The 20,537-nt window shown below is 40.1% G+C and overlaps 1 protein-coding gene across 2 annotated transcripts; it reads left to right on the top strand.

The window, feature by feature from the left end:
- The first annotated feature begins 1,182 nt into the window (after positions 1-1,182).
- Positions 1,183-8,369, top strand: RBM15 (RNA binding motif protein 15). 2 transcript variants are annotated; one of them, XM_004689669.2, is made up of 2 exons: positions 1,183-4,054; positions 7,991-8,369. In XM_004689669.2, exons 1-2 carry the CDS (start codon positions 1,183-1,185, stop codon positions 8,011-8,013), a joined length of 2,895 nt encoding a protein of 964 aa, XP_004689726.1. In that variant the 3' UTR covers positions 8,014-8,369. The 2 variants fall into 2 exon arrangements, with proteins under 2 accessions (XP_004689726.1, XP_004689725.1); XM_004689668.2 differs by having other exon boundaries at positions 1,183-4,058.
- Positions 8,370-20,537: the final 12,168 nt, after the last annotated feature.

The raw sequence follows: 20,537 nt of genomic DNA, 5'->3' as shown, positions 1-20,537 counted from the left end.
AGATGCATTCGATATGGAATTTCAAAAAAAAGCTATATATAATATGGCATTTTCAACATAAAACAGGAATCTCAGACAGTCCCGGCAAGCCTGCGGGAGGCGAACCCGGGAGCGCCGTCATTCCCCTCGGTTACCCAGGGAATTTGGGCGGGAACCGTGAACTCCGCGAGCCGGCTCCCCGCCCAGCCGCCCCGCGCGGCTTCCAAGCGGCGGGACCCGAGAGCATGCCCCGGGGCGTTAGTGTGAGCGGGGATTTCGCGAACTGCGGAGCTCCAGGGCGCCGCCGCAGGTGGCAGGCACCGCGGGCGGCGCTTTCTCGCGCTCGGGAAGGTGGGGCTTTTTCACGCCGTTCGCGGAGAGGCCACAGGGATTAAAACGGCGTCCGCCCCGGGACTGCTTCGGAGGGGTTTGTGGGCTCCGACAGCGTAGGGCCTGTCCAGTCTTTGGCCCTGCACAGGTCAGGTATGGGGAACCCAGCAGTTCTGAGCTCCGTGGGTCCAAGCTCAACCAAGCACGCCCGGGACTGAATAAATGTTTGAGTGGAAAGCGCCAAGAGCGTGGGGGGGCGGGGCTGGCTGTCGGTCACCATCTCGCGACGTCTAAGTGACGTCGCACAGCATGCGCGTGTTCTATTCTTTCACCTTCAGTCTCAATATCCCGGCCTACTCCTTTAAGTGAATGATGGACAGTTATTTGCGCCTATCAACGTGCTCGTCAACATCCAATCAAATTTAAATTTCTTTCAGCCGCTGGTGAAAAGAGGAATGCTCTTTCTCTCGCGAGATCGCTGAGAGCCGGCCTCTCAGAGAAAAACGCTAGAACAGATGGTCCAACTTCCCAAATAGTGGGGTAAAGGACGGGGCCACAAACCAATGAGAGGGATGAAGAGGCGGGATCACTGCTTTCAGCGCGCAAGAAGTACCGTTACAGGGCAGACTTTTTGTCCAATCAACGCCTCCAGATTTTGGATCAGGTGACCACAGAGTGTGAGGGGAGGAGCTACAACCTGGCGCGAGGAACCGTTAAGATGGACAACGAATATAACCAATGAGATACTCTGTCTGGGGCGTTGGGAACCCAATAACAGTGGTTGGGCGGGCGCCTTCCCAGAGCGCGGGGAGATGTAAAGACTGACAAACAGTTTTCCCAATGAGACTGTAGAAGAGAGGACATAGTTGACCAATGAAGGCTGTGGGGCGGGATCCTTTGCCGCGGTGGAGTCCAAGATGGCGGCGTGCGGTTCCGCTGTGTGAAACCAGCGCGGGGCGGCGGGTTAGTCAGCTCCGCGGAGACGACCTCCGACGACCCGCAATAATGAAGGGAAAAGAGCGCTCCCCAGTCAAGCCCAAACGCTCCCGTGGCGGTGAGGACTCGACATCCCGTGGGGAGCGCAGCAAGAAGTTAGGGGGCTCTGGCGGCAGCAATGGGAGCAGCAGCGGAAAGACCGACAGCGGCGGTGGGTCTCGGCGCAGCCTTCATCTAGATAAGTCCAGTAGCCGCGGTGGCAGCCGCGAGTATGACACTGGTGGGGGCAGCTCCAGTAGCCGCTTGCATAGTTACAGCTCCCCTAGCACCAAAAATTCTTCGGGCGGGGGCGAGTCGCGCAGCAGCTCCCGGGGTGGAGGCGGGGAGTCACGTTCCTCTGGGGCCGCCTCCTCAGCTCCTGACGGCGGGGAATACAAGACCCTGAAGATAAGCGAGTTGGGGTCCCAGCTGAGTGACGAGGCGGTAGAGGACGGACTGTTTCATGAGTTTAAGCGCTTTGGTGATGTAAGTGTCAAAATCAGTCACCTCTCGGGTTCTGGCAGCGGGGATGAGCGAGTCGCCTTTGTGAACTTCCGGCGGTCAGAGGACGCGCGGGCGGCCAAGCATGCCAGAGGCCGCCTAGTGCTCTATGACCGGCCGCTGAAGATAGAAGCTGTGTATGTGAGCCGGCGCCGCAGCCGCTCCCCCTTGGACAAAGATTCCTACCCTCCGTCAGCCAGCTTGGCCGGGGCGTCTGTTGGGGGTCACCGGCACCCCCCGGGAGGAGGTGGCGGCGGCCAAAGATCACTTTCTCCTGGGGGCGCCGCCTTGGGTTACAGAGACTACCGGTTGCAGCAATTGGCTCTTGGCCGCCTGCCCCCTCCGCCTCCGCCTCCATTGCCCCGAGAACTGGAAAGAGAGCGAGACTACCCGTTTTATGAGCGAGTGCGCCCAGCTTACAGTCTTGAGCCGCGGGTGGGAGCTGGGGCAGGATCTGCTGCTTTCAGAGAAGTGGATGAGATCTCACCCGAGGATGATCAGCGAGCTAACCGGACGCTTTTCTTGGGCAACTTAGACATCACTGTGACAGAGAGTGATCTCAGAAGGGCTTTTGATCGTTTTGGAGTTATCACAGAAGTAGACATCAAGAGGCCATCAAGGGGTCAGACTAGTACCTATGGCTTTCTTAAATTTGAAAACCTAGACATGTCTCACCGGGCCAAATTAGCAATGTCTGGAAAAATTATCATTCGGAATCCTATTAAAATTGGTTATGGTAAAGCAACACCCACCACCCGCCTCTGGGTAGGAGGCCTGGGACCCTGGGTGCCTCTTGCTGCCCTGGCACGGGAGTTTGACCGGTTTGGCACCATACGTACCATAGACTACCGCAAAGGTGATAGTTGGGCATATATCCAGTATGAGAGCCTGGATGCAGCTCATGCGGCCTGGACCCACATGCGGGGCTTCCCACTGGGTGGGCCCGATCGTCGCCTTAGAGTAGACTTTGCAGATACAGAACATCGTTACCAGCAGCAATATCTGCAGCCTCTGCCCTTAACTCATTATGAACTGGTGACAGATGCTTTTGGACATCGGGCACCTGACCCTTTGAGGGGTGCTCGGGATAGGACACCACCCTTACTCTACAGAGATCGTGACAGGGACCTGTATTCTGACTCTGACTGGGTACCACCCCCGCCGCCGGTCCGGGAACGCAGCACTCGGACTGCAGCTACTGCTGTGCCTGCTTATGAGCCACTGGATAGCCTGGATCGCAGGCGGGATGGCTGGTCTTTGGACCGGGATAGAGGTGATCGAGATCTGCCTAGTAGCAGAGACCAGCCTCGAAAGCGAAGGCTCCCGGAGGACAGTGGGGGACGACATCTGGATAGGTCCCCAGAGAGTGATCGCCCACGGAAACGTCACTGTGCTCCTTCTCCTGACCGCAGTCCAGAGCTGAGCAGTAGCCGGGATCGCTACAACAGCGATAATGATCGCTCTTCCCGGCCTCTGCTCTTGGAAAGGCCCTCTCCAATCAGAGACAGACGAGGCAGTTTGGAGAAGAGCCAGGGTGATAAGCGAGATCGTAAGAACTCAGCATCAGCTGAACGGGATAGGAAACACCGGGCAGCAGCTTCCACTGAGGGGAAAAGCCCTCTGAAAAAGGAAGACCGGTCTGATGGGAGTGCACCCAGTACCAGCACTGCTTCATCGAAGCTGAAGTCTCCTTCCCAGAAACAGGATAGTGGGACAGCCCCGGCGGCGGCAGCAGCAGCAGCAGCCTCTCCTAAACTCTGTTTGGCCTGGCAGGGCATGCTTCTATTGAAGAACAGCAATTTTCCTTCCAACATGCATCTGTTGCAGGGTGACCTCCAAGTGGCCAGCAGTCTTCTTGTGGAAGGCTCAACTGGAGGCAAAGTGGCCCAACTCAAAATCACTCAGCGTCTTCGTTTGGACCAGCCCAAGTTGGATGAAGTAACTCGACGCATCAAAGTGGCAGGGCCCAATGGTTATGCTATTCTTCTGGCTGTGCCTGGAAGTTCAGACAGCCGGTCCTCCTCTTCCTCAGCCACGTCAGACACTGCCACCTCTACTCAGAGGCCACTTAGGAACCTTGTGTCCTATTTAAAGCAAAAGCAGGCAGCTGGGGTGATCAGCCTCCCTGTGGGAGGCAACAAAGACAAGGAAAACACCGGGGTCCTTCATGCCTTCCCACCCTGTGAGTTCTCCCAGCAGTTCCTGGATTCCCCTGCCAAGGCACTGGCCAAATCTGAAGAAGATTACCTGGTCATGATCATTGTCCGTGGTGCGTCCTAAAGTCCATGTGTAACTTGTATTTACTACTTTGACATGGGTCCTGTTTTGTGATACGTAATGGGATACAGCATCAGATGATGTTTTCTTTTTGATTACTTGTTTAGTTGTAGCTTTTTTCTTTTTTATATTTTTATAAGCCTCTTTAAAATAGAAGTCAGGACAGTTTAGCTGTATTTTAAAATGAAAGGGATGCCCTGAAGGTAGCAGGCAGATGGGTTTGCTTTAATTAGGAGTTCCCAATTTTATGAGTAACTTCCCCCCTTCTTTTTTTTTTTAAAGAAAAACCTTGAGCTTAAAAAAGAATTCCTCAAAGTTACAAAACCAAAATTTTGAAAAGTCAGGCTTTTGGAGGAAAAAGCCCAATGACTATATAAAGATGGTAATAGACATCTAAAAAGGGCTTGATTGGTACGTAGGTAAATAGTCCCTGTGCCAGAAATGTTATTTGTGTGGCTGAAATTTGATCAGGAATCTCAAAAGTAAATGGAATAGCAATATAATTTTAATCAGGTTTATGAGTATTTCTCTTAAAATACATGGTTTATTCCCAGAGAATCTCTTTAACATATGCATTTTTATCATTAGTTCTTGAGTTCTGTATCCCATATATGCACTTTTGGTTTGTAGCTGTAACTTTTGAGGTATATGTTACAAACCATACGTGTCTTAATGCTTACACTAGTGTGCAAGAAGTGAGTAGGTGCTTTTAACATCGAAATTCTTTGGTCAATTCAATTACTGGTTTGTGGTGGTATTTCCAGTGACTTTCAGAGAGGTTTAGCAGGTACAGTTGTAACTTAATTGTGCATATTTCAAAACATAAATGTTTTCCATCAAAGTTAAGTTTTGTTTTTGTATCCATTCACATTTCTGACTTCAGTAATAGAAAGAAGAGTTGTCTGCAGGCTCATAAAAGTCATCTTGTTTTCACTGGGCATTAATCAGCCATATCTACATTACAGATTTTTCAAGTCATGGTGAAATGCCTTTGACATGCTCTGTAAAACTGTTGCTTATATATTTTTTCAAGCGTATACAGTAGTGGTTACATTACATTGTTGAAATTGTTTTGAATAATTTTGAAATTTCATGGTTAATATTTTTACCAATTTCAGAATTGAAATGTCAGTGTAGGAAAACCCTTTTTTATTATTTTATTTTCACATAATACCAGAAGTTAATACAGATTAGCTTAACCTACCCTCACAGTTTTTTTTTGTTTGTTTTTGTTTTTTTCCAGAGCTGAAGATTTTATCAACTCCTGGTTCTTAACAAGGGCTTTTGCTGGTTACTAGTAATGGATTCTTTTCTTTTTTGTTGTGACTGTTTTTGTTTTTACTCTTATTTGTCACCCTCCTGCCCCAACTCCTAGTTTCTCAGGTCATTAGTACATTCCCCCCCCACCCCCCTTGGTTTAAATACCGAGGACCTTAGCTAAAGCCCTTGATAATTAATTATGATTAGAAACTTTAGGACCTTTTGGATCATGGTCATGTTTCTGTTCTGTGAAAGTGACTTGTTGAAAGCCTAGCAGAAGCCAACTGTTTTCTTTCTGTTATCAAAGCTGGTAGTTTTGAAATAGCACCAATAATAACCCAGGGAAATGTCATGTAATTTATTATTTTCCGTTTTGACAGGTGTCTAAATGCATGTGAGCATGAGAGCCTCATCACTGCTGTGTCATCCATTTTAATTTTCACTGTGCTTTTATAAATTTTAAGTTTGGAGGTTTTTGTTTTTAAACTGGAAAAATTAGTCATTTTCAGAGGAGGAAGATGAACACAACAGTTCTTGGTGTGCTTATAAGGAGGGGAAAATATCATTAAGACTAAGTGCTTCTTGCTTTTAAAAAGCTATGACCAGAATGTCAATATACTGAGAGTAAGGTACCTGCTGACAAACTAATGCAGGTGTGCACTCCATGGGGTCAGAGTACAATTTGTGACTAGATACATTTTTCCAGTTTAAATAAAGTCACTACCCATTAACTTTTGAATATCTATTGATAAGATGGTTGGACAAATGATTTTGCTCTTTTAGAGCGAAGTCCATGACTCCCGATTTTTACTGTAATAACAAAATATGTGTGGTTTTCTCTCTTTTTTGTTTTGTTTTTAAGTTTATTGATGTGACAGCTTACTGTGGTTTTTGCTCCATGTTTGTTTGAATCTATCTGACATGAGGGCTTTTGTTAGATCTTGGCAATTTGTGCTTCAATGTTTTTTGAAACAACAGCTTGGTACCTTTCTAAATGTATGTATTATAGGTAACTAATTATGTTTAGTTTGGTGCTTACCTACCAAGTGCCATCACTAGATGAATCTCTTATTTGTGTTACCTAGGTATAATATTTGTGAAGTATCTACTCAGATCTTCAGAATGGAATGAAAGCAAAAGTCCAAAACTATCTGGTTCTAATTCTCATTAGTCAGAATTTCATAATCCCTACATTGGATGTTCTGCTTGACAACCGATTTTTCTTTTACCTTAAAAATTTTTTGATTTTCTGAAACTGGGTTCAAATGCATGGAAAGAAAATCTCTTCAGTTTATGTACCATTTAATGATTACTAAGTTACTGGCAAAAAATACCAAACTAATGAAGACTTTTAAAACTCAACTTCAGAGTTGATGGAAAATGAGGCAATTATCTAGCCCCGACCCAGTTTTTTTTTTTTTTATTTGCTGGTCCTAACAGATTCCTATGATGAGTTTTCCACACAAAATTAAATACCTGGTGTAAGATGTATACTGTAACTGAACTGAGAGTAGAGTGTTCCCTTTAAGGATTGCATCTTAAAATTGCTTTTTACATTTTGAAGGTAATATACTCTGGCCCTTCTTGATTCAATTAATTAGATCACTTGAGGAATAGTACAAGTAAAGTGTGTTTCAGAGTCAAACACTGTTTTAAGTTTATTTAAGAACTTTTATGAGCAGGTTTTCACTGATGATGCTTTTTTAAAAAAAATGCAAATTCACGTTTTTTAGACATGACTTGCTCTTTATGCAAGTCCAGTTTGAATTATAGTTTTTGGGTCCATAGAGGAACCATTCATCAAAAACTGGTAGCAGAATTAGGAAACTCTCGTGAGAAGAGGGCCTTAATGACCTCCTATGTGGGAAAAATTTTCTGGAGAGTATTTCTGGAGATTTTTTTTTTCCCCCTTTTTTTCTGTCTCTGCCACAGTGTTTGGCTTTGAGATACAGAAGTGTGGAGCTGACTGTTAACATTCTGGTTATGGTGATGTCCCTAAAGGGAGAACATTATTTCAGTAACCACAGTGAACTGTTAAGCATAATGAAGAATTTTATGTGTATGATTTAAACAGTTGATGAGTAAAGTCCCAAAGTGTTCTTTGGCTGTTTAGTGATTGTATGAGTGTTTCTTAAAAGAAAGTAACGGCTGCTGTCTTTGGTAACACAGATGAAGGTGGATTTTTAAGCGGCTTTGTATCTTGAGCCCTTCTGCAAATAACGGAGTAGTTGAGTTGCTCCATTTAAGTTACAGAGTGAAATAGAGGCGCTAGAAGTTTGACTGAACTCCACCTTTTTATAGTTTCAAATCAACATTTTAAGTTATAATGACATATTAATTAGAAACTTGCTTTTTCTGAAATTTCTTGACATGTTTTACTCAGTTACATGAGTATAAAGGATTTTTTCAGTCCTGTAATCCTAAATTAATTGCAGTCTTTTAGTAAAAAAAACCCACCCTATTCTACTTGTTACTTGTCTGTTCATACAGTAATTTCATTTCAAGGTTTGTGCCAGTGGGTATTATTGGTGCTTTATGAAGTCACGATGGACTGTCCAGGAAGGTCCTGTTAATGTTTATGTTCATCTATAATGGCATAGGGGAAATATATATATTTTTAATATTGTAAACATTTGTACTGAATAACCTTTTTTTCCCCCCCTGCAAGCAAAACTGGTGAACAGCAGATGAAGATATGGAATTCAAAGCTCTAATGGACCTTTTTGAAGAGAAGTTGTGGCTTATGTGGAGTTTACATGGGCCTCTTGATGGAAGAAAAGCTAATCTGTTTAGTATTTGTGCATTTTACTAAAATGGCAGCTTAAAGTTGTGTATCTGCTATTGTGATGCCAATGCCGGTGTTTTAAGTGGAAAAAAAATGACCTTTGCTTTGTGCTGTGTACACAAGATTTCTGGAAAAGTAAAGAAAAAACCCTTTTTATGGCTCACACAGCTTAAAAGTAGCTGTCACTCAAACGTGCGCTCACAGTTGAGCTGCTTTTGTTTTATTCTAAATAAATTGTTTCTTTTGAGGAAAATGTTTTTCTGCCTGGAAGTGAATTGACGGCAAACCTTTGACCCCTTTGTTTGCAGCTGAGGGGGTACTTGCTGCTGCTCAGATCTTTTAAGTCTTGAGCAAGAAGCAGGGAGACCATCATTTTGACTATTGCGGTGTATCAATTCTGAAGGATCACTAGTGTCACTGTGACCCCCTTTGTTTGCAGTGAAGGGGATCACTTGCTTCTCAGTCCTCAACTTGCTGAGGAAATGGTGCTGTTTGCTGGCACACAAGAAGCCCGGGCAAGCACCGTAAGCCTCACCACAGTGCACGAGTCTGGGGCTTTGCTGGTTTGAAGAGCCGGAGTTGCTGAAATTTAAGTTTTGATTTATTTTGTTCACCCATCACGTTTGGCCTTAGTTTCATTTTTAATTTGAAGAAAAAGTTTGAAATTGCTTTGTCTTGCACTTAACATTTGCACCAAATTGCCAAAAGAAGGAGAAATGCTCCACTTGCTTTTAAAATGTTAATGATGATGTTAATAAAGCCTTTCCTGACACATTTGAGGAGCTCCTCCATCTCCAGGGGCTTCTTACCAGAGTTATGCAGTGATGGGTTTAGTTCTGAATGGATGAAGAGTTCCTGAGAGCTAGCGTTTGTAATTAGAACCGTTACTCGGTATCTGTGCCTTATTTGACCTGTGGTTCCACATGCCTTGGATGAGCATGCACCGTGACGGTTTCATAGGTACGAACGCACACTCAGGCCCAGTCACTTCGGTTGGTAGTACAGATTGTGAGGAAAAAATGGAGGCATCCCTAAGGAGGAAAAAAGTGTTTGCCTTTAGTTCCTGCATTATCCTGTACAGGGGCTCCTGAGCTTTGGAAGCTGTTCCCAGTACAGGAGAACAACTCCCTGTTTGCCGCAGGAGACTTCGGTGCACAGTGACAACGCTGGAGTTCAAGAGGAAGCCAGCAGTGCTGCACCTTTGGCTTCAGACACCATTGTTGTTTGCCAGTTTTAAACTTAACTAGTTGCAGACGAAGACCACCTTGAAATGCAGGCTTGTTGGGCTTGTTTTGAATCTTAACCTCGGATGGAAGAGCCCTAGTGCTGTCTTGCACCATGCGGGATGATGATTACTTAGGCAACAGGTGATTATCAACCGAGGATGCCACGATTATACTCTGCAAGGTGGTGTTCCAGTGGCAAACAGCTGTATAAACTCTTATAACCAGGTAAGAGGGCTTTTAGAGGTCAAAATGCTTTATAATTAATAGGGTGAGGGCTTTTAATGTTTCAGGTTGTTTGGATGGAAGGCCTTGGGCACTCTGCTATGTTTCTAGCTTCTTCCCATCACCAACTGTTGTATTTACAAATTCCCAGCCAGGTCTTCTACTTGGTATTTAAATTTTTAAAATTTATTTTATTTGAAACATTTATTTGGAAAAATTCTCTTTATGTGGTTCTATGGAACTGGGACCTACTACCCTGAGGGCTTAAAAATTTGGTATATTCCATTCACTGTGTGACCTTCACCCTTAGTTGTGGTTTGATGATGGTGGAAGAACTACTGTGAAAACGTTGCTTGTTGTAAACACTGTTTTATAAGTCTCCAAGTTAAGAATATTATAATACATAGCAAAAAAAAAAAAAAAGTATGTAATACGGTACATAGTCCAAAAAAAGTGGACCATCATAGTGGGAGTGATAATTTAGCTAGAAATGGTTAGTTTTTTTTTCTTATACCACAATGAGGTTAATTATAAAATTAAGCGATTGTAACTTTAGGGAAGTGAATGGAAAGTGTTGAGAAAGGTCTGGCTTTTGTCTATTAAAGTTTCATTGTTTAATTGGTCCTTCTGGACGAAGGTCTTTCCAGCCTCTCCTGATACTGAGTATTGGAAACTGTGACAGCTTAGCACAAGCATAACTTTTTTAGTGTATAATACAACTTAGGGTTCCTGGCTTTGTTTTAAATGGGATAAAAAATTTTGAATAGAAATTTTCTTTATCGTGATTTTTTTTTTAAGATATTTTTCCTTTTAGAGGAATGATTGTTGTTACAACAGTAGATTTGTATTAGCTACTCTCCTTCAGGTTTGATTGAACTCCTTCCTTGGATTGTTTAGCTGGATTGTTTACGCACACATACTTTAAAACAGTAAATACAGAAAAATGAAATCCAGTGGTTTTTCTTGGGTTCTCAGTATCATTCTAAAAGTTTTAAGCATCTACCCATGAATTGGCTGCCCATCTAAAATTTTTGTTAAGTAATCTCTCACCTACATTTCTTTAAACATTTTGTCCCTGTTGAAAATGTTAGTTTCCAGTGTATTTTGGTTCGCTGGCTAGTTCATACTGAAAACTCATTATTTTTTGCAGTTGGCAAACATATCTAGTGATTTGAAAATTATGTCACAGTCTCCATATTTCTGTTGGTACCAATCTCTAAGGTCTCAGACTTAAAAAAAAAAAAAATGTTGCAAGCAGGGTAAGAGGCTGTGTCATACAAAATAATATGACAAACATTTTTAAATTCATGGAGTGTTTTTATTTACAGCTATTCTATGAAGGAAAATTATTAAATTGGGCTGAGTGTTGTACAGTTCTGATTATATAAACTGAAAACTCTTCAGTTATTTGTGTTGTTTCCGAGTGTCTTTCCTATAATCTCAGTTTAGAAAATAGTCCTACTTTAAGGGAAATGGTTCTAAGAGCATCTCTGAATTGAATTGTGCTCATTTTGAAAGCCTGGATGTACTTAAATTGAAAATAGGGATTACCTTTATTTCAGTAAAACAATATAGATTTTATAAATTTGCCATATCTGTAGCTTGTCACATTGTTTACAAGCTGTTCATCTGAGGCAATAAATTTAGTGCTTAAGGCTTTTATGCAGCATTTTCTTTTTGAAATAGTATATCTGATAATGGCTTATGGATCACCATCTCATCTCCCACTCCAAATTACTCTAAGTCTCCCTGGTTAAAAGACTTTTTTAAACTTAATAACTTGAATTATAATCTAGTTTTAAAGTTTAGCAGAGGAATTTATTGGATAATAAAGTTCCTTCAAACCTCAGATAAAATTGTTTTAGATTTTGACCTTGAGGTAAAATTACTTGTTTCTGCAAATGGCTGAAATAGTAAGCTTTTAGGAAGGGTTTCTGTGAAGTCATTTGAATGCTGCCCTGTTAATAAGAACTGAGATGCTGAGCTGACAGAAGAAAATAGCAAATAGTCTACCACAGTCACATTTATTCTAGTAGGGAAAAACCAGATACAAGAGTTAAGTATCAGGGGAGAAGATTATAGTATAGGAAAGGTGTCAATTTGATAAATTACTAGTGAATTAATATAGTTGATATGGATAAGTAAATAGTTGTACAAACAGGCTACTTTATACTGTGATGGTTAAGAAAAGCCTTATGAATAAATTTGTTGGAAAAGAATGGATTGATGGCATGAGGGTTTTAGGTGTCAGACAAGCATGCAAAAATAGTGACAAGTTTGTTGATGATGGATGGAGGTTTTAACATAGAAAACTGGTAGGATGGTTGGATCAACGAAGATAAGAACTCCTGAGGGCAAGCCAGTTTAAGTAGGGTGGGATGTAAGAAATAACTAATTGGTAAATACTTACATAAAGCACCAATGCTAATAATAGCAACCATTTATTAAATATGCACTTTAGGCAAAGAATTATGCCAAGTTCTGTACATATATTGTCTCTCCTAAGTACCACAAACCATAATCTGACAGCTAGTGTGATAGAGCCAGGGTTCTAACCAGATCTTTGCTCCAACTAAGGTTCTTGATCACTTCCTATCATGTCTCACCCCTTTTTTTTACTTGGGTATTCTGGGATGGAATTAAAACTTGGCAGTGGATTTCAAACTGTAGAATGTATCAGATTTACAGTTCTTGGGAAGCATACAGTCCCTTGGCTCCAACTCCAGACATACTGGGATTTGTTAGGGCCAGCACGACCTAGGAGCCTTTTGTTCTTTTACAAGTTCCCAAGGTAAATCTGATGTAGTTTATGGTCAGTGGCCTTATGTTGAGCAAAACTGACTCGAGAGAGGAGAGTAATGAAGTATAAACTTGAGATAATGTCAGCTAAAGCATGGAAAGGGAAGATGGTACTGGAAAAGAAGCCCAGGAAGGAGTGACAGAATAGTGTTCTGAGTGTGAAACTGAGAAGAAAAGCTTCCAAACGATAGATTCAAAACTGTGAACAAGGGTAAGCTGAGTGAAACTTCCAGAGGACATGGAACTTACCATTTGACATTGTCACTTAACAATTTTTAGTTGTGTGATTTTTTTTTTTTCCTCCAAGGAATTTAGACTAGCTTAGTGTTTAATTTTACCTTGTAACAGTCTGTGAGGCAGGGTCACTGTTTAATTTATGAAATGCTAAAAAGATACCAGAAAACTTCAGTCATTCAGGGATATACATCTCGGAAGTGATTGAATGATCTCTTAAGTTTTCAGATGTTAATCTGTAAATTATGTGATGTCGTCAATCTTAAAATTGAATTTAATTCTACGATTAAGTGTACATTTGTATATGCCTATTTTCCATAAATGTTCCATCACTTACCTCTACTTCCTCCTACCTATGTTACTAGTAAGATTGAAACAGAAAGGAAATTATAGGTAAAGTTGAGTGTATTTCTGACTTGTGAGTGGTTGAAGGTTTCCATTTTGAATTATCTTTATGGGTTTGTCTACCATAATTATAGCTAATTAATTCAAATATTTGGGTATCAATTGTGTGCTTAATAGACATTGTTTCTAGATTTTGGTGTGTATTGGTGAAATAACAAACAGGTTTTTCTCAAGGAGCTTACATTCTGAAGAAAGAAGGGATATAGATTGTAAATTTTTTTTTTTTTTTTTAAAGATTTATTTATTTATTCATACAGAACTGGGGTATAGGCCAGAGATGCAGAGGGTGAGAGGATTCACCAGAGACAGAGTGGGGAGCAGAACAGGCAGATCGACGAAGTACACTGCTGAGGGGAGCAGCGGGCGGGTCAGGAGAGGTCTGCCACGCCATGTGGATCGCCTCCGGGGCAGGCGGGAATCGAACTCATGTGGAAGTGACTTTAGCTTCTTAGTGCTCTGCTTTAACCCGCTGCGCCACCAGGGAGGGCCCCTAGATTGTAAATTTTAAGTTAGGGCCTTGCTCTCAAGGATAAAGGCTTTGGATAGTGTTCTTAGTGCTGGTGGCAATTAGAAAGCCATTAGAAGGTTTAAGTAGGGGGAGTAATATGATTTGATCAAAATTTGACAGTCTTAGGAAAGTAACAGATTTCCTTCAGTTATTCCCAAGATCTAGAAAAACACATGTGTAGTGTGTACCCAAATATTTGAAAAATTAATTAGCTATAATCAAAGACCAATGCAATGTAAGTAATTTAAAACAAGCATTTGTTCAGCCATTTACAAGTCAATGAAAAATTTCTTTCAAAAATAAATTAGTATAGCACAATCATGGAAAATAGCTTTAAATGTGTATATACAAATATACTCACTTAATTCTGGAGTCACTTTGAATTTTCATTTTGGATTCTGTAAGAATAATTAGTTTCAAGAGCATCAGTGTTCTTTCATTTAAATACCATAATAAAGATGTCTTTTTCAGGCTCATAATTGTTGGCCATTCTGAGGTGTCTTTGTCCTCATTTTCTCAACATGTTCTTTCATATTCTTTCTGCTTTCAGCAAGTTGTCAGGAAGGCTTCTTCTGTAGTTACAAAGTTGCTAATATGAAACACTGACTTTGCTTTCTGTATTTCATATCTTGGGATTTTTCTAGTGCCATGAAACCAAATTTCCACTCTGAAAATCACTTTAGGTGGTCTTCAGGTAGCATGACTCATCCTGCGTAAACCAGCAGATACATGTGTTTATACAATTTTAAGTGTAGCACTGATATCTCACCTCAGGTGACCAGGACATTTCCTTTTACTCAGTAAAAGGACTTACTGAAAAACTTAGTCTGCACATCTATGTCCAGAGTAGAGCTATCAGTACAGCCAAAATTGATGTTTTGAGAGGCTATATAAAATGTGTATATTGTATAGAACACTTTTGTATGCTGTGTGAATATGTGTGTGTGTTTATTACATATTTAAAGGCACACTGGGAAAATTGATGTTTCATGGAAGTTGTGTTTCAGCTAATAGAAATAGACTATCAGTAGTATTACCTTGCGCTCAATATAACTTTCATGTATACTCTTGTTTGTGTATATTCTTTTTTATGTAGAAATACCTAAGTAAGCAAGACTCCTTAATTGGAGTTGTTCGGCTTTTATTCGCAGAGATCTCAAAGTTGAGAATACATTAGAGTCACCTGTGGAACTTTTTAATACCAATAACTGGACCTATCTCTGAGAGATTGTTTTAAATTGATCTGAAGTCGAGAGGGACCGTTGAGGCCAAGTTTTATTTGCTTTGTTTTGTTTTAAGTGGCCCAGGTGATTCTAATGTGTAGCCAAGAGAACCACTGCTCTGGTGACAACTCTTAAACACACACACACACTCAACTTCTTAAGTTGGCTTGAAAATCAAAGCCAAAACTTTAAAACACTAACCTAGGTTCAGTGTAGTACATATGTTACTAGGTGTATTAGACTCTCTTATATTGGAAGTGTGGTCCTCAGACCAGCATCCTTAGCATCACTAGCACCCTGCCTTGTTACAAATGCAGGCTTTTGGGGCTTCCTTGCAGATCCATTGAGTGGAATGAGCTCCGGCTGATTTTGTGTATGCTTTAGAACTTGAGGACCACTGCTTATGTTGCAGAAATATAAATATTCTATGGAATAAAAGTGTGTAATTAGAATATTAACGCTCATGAAAAGATTCTTGGATCTGTGCATTAATGACATTTACTTTAAAATACTTAAAAAATATTTCAACAAGGGGCCATTGTTGGGTAGTAGCTTGAAAGTTACTAGAGGTCTCTACAAGGCCAGGGGTGACGATTGCCTATCCTGATTGGTTGTTTGGTTCTTACTTTGTTATGCTTCTGTCTTTTCCTTTCCTTCCCATTCTGTACTAGCCTACTCTTCATAGTGAGGCAAAACGCATTTTTGACACACATAGTTGAGGATATTTTAGTACTGTTTGAGAGGTGCTACATGGTTTAGAAACTATGGTAGAGGTAGGTTTCGAGCTTTCTGTGTAGGGATGGATATGGACTAAGGGTTTAAGGAGTGGTTCCTCATTGCCTTTTTTAAGTGTAATTTTAATTGTTTTCTAATTGTAATAATAGTAACTTTATAAATAGGCTGATTTTCCTTACTGAGGAACAACAATCAAGAATCTGTTATTGAAGTTCATAGTGACAAAATACTGTAAGATTCATGCATAAATGTGTGAATGAATATGCACGTGTGTGTAGATATAGAGAATGAAATGGTTTAGTATGAATGTTCAGAGTACTGTAAATTGGCCGTTGTTCCTATATCTAGTTGTTTTAATTAAGAAGCCTTAATTTAAAAAAAAAAACACTGATATACAGTGGATTACTTCCTTTTTAATATATATTTTAAAAGATTGACTTATTTATGCATATAGAACGGGGGTGCAGGTCAGAGGTGCAGAGGCAGTGAGAGGATTCACCAGAGACAGAGTGTGGAGCAGAACAGGCAGATTGATGAAGTACACTGCTGAGGGGAGCAGTGGGTGGATCAGGAGGGTCTGCCACACCATGTGGGTCACCTCCGGGGCAGGCATCAAACTCTCACTGAAGCGACTGTGGCTTGCTTGCAGTGCTGAGCTTTATTTAGCCTGCTGCCCCACCAGGGAGGGCCCTTTTTAATATTTTTAATAATCAGGTTTTAAAAGGGAGCATTTCTAAGAACAATAATTAAACATCTTTTTTTCCTCTGTTTCTTTATAGGTATTACAACATCTATAAATGACTTTGGGATATGGCTTTATTATTCAGCAACTGAAAGATGAGTTCTAATTCGCAGACTTTCTGGCACTAGCACTCGTAATGTTACAGAAACTGGAAAATCAACTACACAAAGGAAAGGGTAAGTTTCTTTTAAATTCCATATTTATATACACATTTTATTAACTGGCATGATGTAATTTTTCACATAAGGCTATCAGTGAATTGGATCACAAATATGAACTGGTAGTTTTTACTTAAGTGGTAACTGACATAAATCATTAAATGGAGGGTTTAAATACGGGTTTATTGTTCTTGTGATTCTGATTTCACATTTCTTGAAGTATGAACTTGTATTATTTCTTTCAGTTATTTCTAATACGGAGATCACAAAATTGATTTTTATCCTTTTAGATTTTACTTTGTCATACTTTTCTGGTAAGTGAACTTGGGGTATAAAATATATACAGAAGACATTTTAAACTTGTGCGTAAGTTATAAGTCTTCTTGAGAGCAAAGCTTGATTCTCTCCATTATAAAACAAGTACTGTGCTACTGACTAGTTTTGCAGCCTCTTCCTTTTGGCCAACCAGGATAAGGTCCGTTGGGCACATACATTTGTTCTCATACAGGCAGACACCTATTGCTTGCAGAACCTAAGGCTCCAGCCAGTTGGTGAGTCATTTTATTGCTCTGTTCAGAGGGCTCTGATGCATGACTGGCATACTTAAAATTGAAACTGTTTAATCAGATATGATAAACTCCGATCTACAGGTTAGTGTATATAAAGAATTTATAATAGGCATTATCTAGCTTTGAGATATTGGAGGATGACAGTGTTAACTCTTGATCTTTTAACGTTACTTTTCTTTTTTTCTCGGTCCCGAAATAATAATACTAAGGAATAGATGTCTCTTCCCCATTTAAGGCATGTCAGTGTTAGTTGATATCAAATGAAGAATTGGGTATCTTGGCATTATTTCATCTAACATCATCAGTTTTGTAAAAATAGTATATATATATAAGTGAAATTTGGAAGCTTTTCAACCAGAGGAAGTGAATCTAGTTTTTAAAATTTCATATCACAGGTCAGTTAATGCCTACAAGTGGATTCTCATAAAAAATGTATGTCTCCCTTGCTTAACTATGAATGTGTAACCTTTCAGTTTCTATTTGCTTACTGGAACTGTAATGAGGTAAAAATAGAATTGAATTTGATTTTGGGAAAGTGAGTTAAGTAAGAACATAGATGATAACTAAAAAGTACTGGGCTTTGGTTTTATACGGAGTCTTCAGAGAAACTGCTTGCTGTCCAAGTTTTTCAGTCTCTCTTTCTTAAAAATTATTAAAATCAAATATTAATTTCTCATGGAAAAAGGTGATTTTACAGTTAGACAACTTTGTTAACTAAGCTGCTATTTTTTTTAAACATAGTACCGCATGTGTAAGTATACCTAGATTGTTTGAAAAATATCACAAAATATTTCAGTCCATTTAAATATAAATTTTAAGCTACCAAACCATTCAAGGAGAAAAGCCAGGTAGATGATCTAATCAACACTTGTAGGTTTCAGAATTGACTCTGGTGAGGGCTGTCTAACTTTAGGCAAATAGCTGGGTCTTAATTATACTAGGAATAATAATGATCCAAATTCCTCATATGACTGACAGTATGATAATGAGGTAGTAGGTGGAAAAGAACATCAAAAAGTTAAAAACACCTACTATAAAGTAGTGTTTTAGTATTAGAAATAGTATTTGATGGTCAGCATATGTAGAAATTGCCTTTTACAGTGATATGGCATTCTTTCAGAATTAGCAGCAAGAAATATTATCTTAACAGTTTTACCTATAACTCTATATAGCTGGGGAGAAAGTATACTTTTACATTCAAATTATGAGCGCTACTAAATTTTATATATTCTTAACATTTATAAATTTTTCAACTAGTTTTCCTTTCAGTGTTCAGGAATTTTAAATGGTCTGGGTGCTTAGGCATTACTTTATTTGGTCAGGTTCAGTGAATATTAGAACACCTTAAAGAATCATTTCTCTTAAGAAACAAAATGGGTATACCATTTTGCTTTTCTTAAAACCTTGCATGTATCCTGGATAGTATTTCTAGATTATGAGTTCCTAGATTTCTTTATGTCTTTTAAAAGTAGTAAGTGAATAGGAACAGCATAAGGTAATTGTTAATACAGTGCCTAGTTATCTATAGTCATCTGTGACTGTAGCTTCTTGGAGTCTCAGGGTTTAATTTCTTATTTCACACCCGTAGGTAGAGGAGAGGCTATTCTGTTGAGAATTACATAAGATCTGTTACTTCAGATTACTTAAAGCTTATCTAAGTCAGAATTGAGTTGGACTTACTTTTACATAAAATGTACATTTTGCAGTTGTAAGAGGAAATTTCATGAGGCCATATAACAAGGGGCAGAACTGGAATTTATTATTAACTTGATGTTCGTGAGTGGAATAGTGGTGGTGTTTTTTATATCTAAAATATAAAAAGATATGTTAAACACATTGAAAAGTAAAACTTCTGTACACTAAATTGAACACACTACCATTTTTAAGATAATCAAGATTTGAACCCAGGTTAATTTGGTTCCATACTATATACTGGGCCTTGGGGAATATAAAGGTAAATAAAACATCCATTGGGTTATCTTGCAGACTAATAGAAAAGATTGACATGGGAGCTCATAGAGGACTTTGTTAAAAGTCAGATGTATTTCCAATTGAGAGAGTGACTTAATGCTAGGAAAGGTTTTCAAGGAGTCTGATTGTGAGGGATGAGTGAGAGTGTGCCCGATGGGGAAGGAACGAGCTCACAGTAGAACTAAAACAAAAGCACACACAAAGGGAGTGAGAGGGATGGCAGCATGGAGCTAAAAACCGGGCTTTCACTTTACTGGTTTCCCCATAAGGAAACAAAAAACAGAAGATATTTTAAGACAGAGATGGAAGGATGTGGTAATAACACACATTGTGTTTTTTTTTATAATTTTTTTTAATAATATAACAGTTTATTTTTACATCATTTTGTACTTTTTTTTTTTTTTTATCTCAATTGTAATCCTGTGGGTTTCCCATCAACACATGTTATGTTTTAAAGAAGCATACGGAAGGAGATTCTAAGCAGTTTGGTGTAGCAGGGAATTCTTTTTCTCCCTTAAAACACGCAAGTACTGGCCCTCCCTGGTGGCGCAGCGGGTTAAAGCACTGCACTGAGAAGCTAAAGCCACTTCCGCATGGGTTCGATCCCACCTGCCCCGGAGGTGACCACATGGTGTGGCAGACCTCTCCTGGCCCGCCTTCTGCTCCCCTCAGCAGTGTACTTTGATCATCTGCCTGTTCTGTTCCCCACTCTGTCTCTGGTGAATCCTCTCACCCTCCACATCTCTGGTCTGTACCCCAGTTCTGTATGAATAAATAAATAAATCTTTAAAAAAAAAATCACCCAAGTACTAAAGACCTCTCTATTCACGTGTAAATGCTATTCCAAGTGACATTTAGTTAGCATAATCATCCCATATTTAGGAAACATCTTCTAGTTTAAGTATTAAAGGCTCATTAAATAAGAGCCCATTAAAAAACTACCTATTCAACTTTTATATAAACATTAGTTCCAAAGACATGTAGATATTTAGCTTGAATATTTTAGATAATTAGATGTGGTAAAAAAGTAATATTGTTTGGGTGGGCAGAATACTATATAGTTTTCTTTTCAACAGTTCTTTTTTCAAATTTCATAACAGTGCATGTTTAGCATAGAAATTTTTTTTAAAGATTTATTTATTTGTACACACAGAACTGGGGTACAGGCCAGAGGCTCAGGGGTGGCGAGAAGCTTCACCAGAGACAGAGTGGGGAGCAGAACAGGCAGATCGACGAAGTACACTGCTGAGGGGAGCAGCGGGCGGGTCAGGAGAGGTCTGCCACGCCATATGGTCACCTCTGGGGCAGGCGGGAATCGAACTCATGGGGAAGTGGCTTTAGCTTCTCAGTGCTGTGCTTTAACCTGCTGCGTCACCAGGGAGGGCCTAGCATAGAAATTTTAAGTAATAAAATAATGAAAACAAAGACTACCTCTGATCAGTAACCAAAGACAGTCCTCTGTGGCAATGTCAGTCAAGCCTGCCAATCACTGATAGTGTCATCTGTAGTCCTTCAGGTGCAGAGTCCTGGGCAGCCAACAGGCTTTATCTAGTACTGCTTTAAATTAAGTTTTCCATCTTCAAGTATGTTAGTGACTGAATTACCATGGCACAATTGAGTGTTTAGTTAAATATATTA

Source organism: Condylura cristata, unplaced genomic scaffold (assembly GCF_000260355.1).
Source record: "Condylura cristata isolate star-nosed mole 26May11 unplaced genomic scaffold, ConCri1.0 scaffold00026, whole genome shotgun sequence".
NCBI classification, from domain to species: Eukaryota; Metazoa; Chordata; class Mammalia; order Eulipotyphla; family Talpidae; genus Condylura; species Condylura cristata.
This window is presented reverse-complemented; position numbering and strand designations above follow the sequence as displayed.

Coding starts and splice junctions, on each gene's coding strand:
- RBM15 (XM_004689668.2), top strand. CDS start 1,183: ATGAAGGCTGTGGGGCGGGATCCTTTGCCGCGGTGGAGTCCAAGATGG. Junction 4,059..7,990: donor ATGATCATTGTCCGTGGTGC/GTCCTAAAGTCC, acceptor CCCCCCTGCAAG/CAAAACTGGTGAACAGCAGA.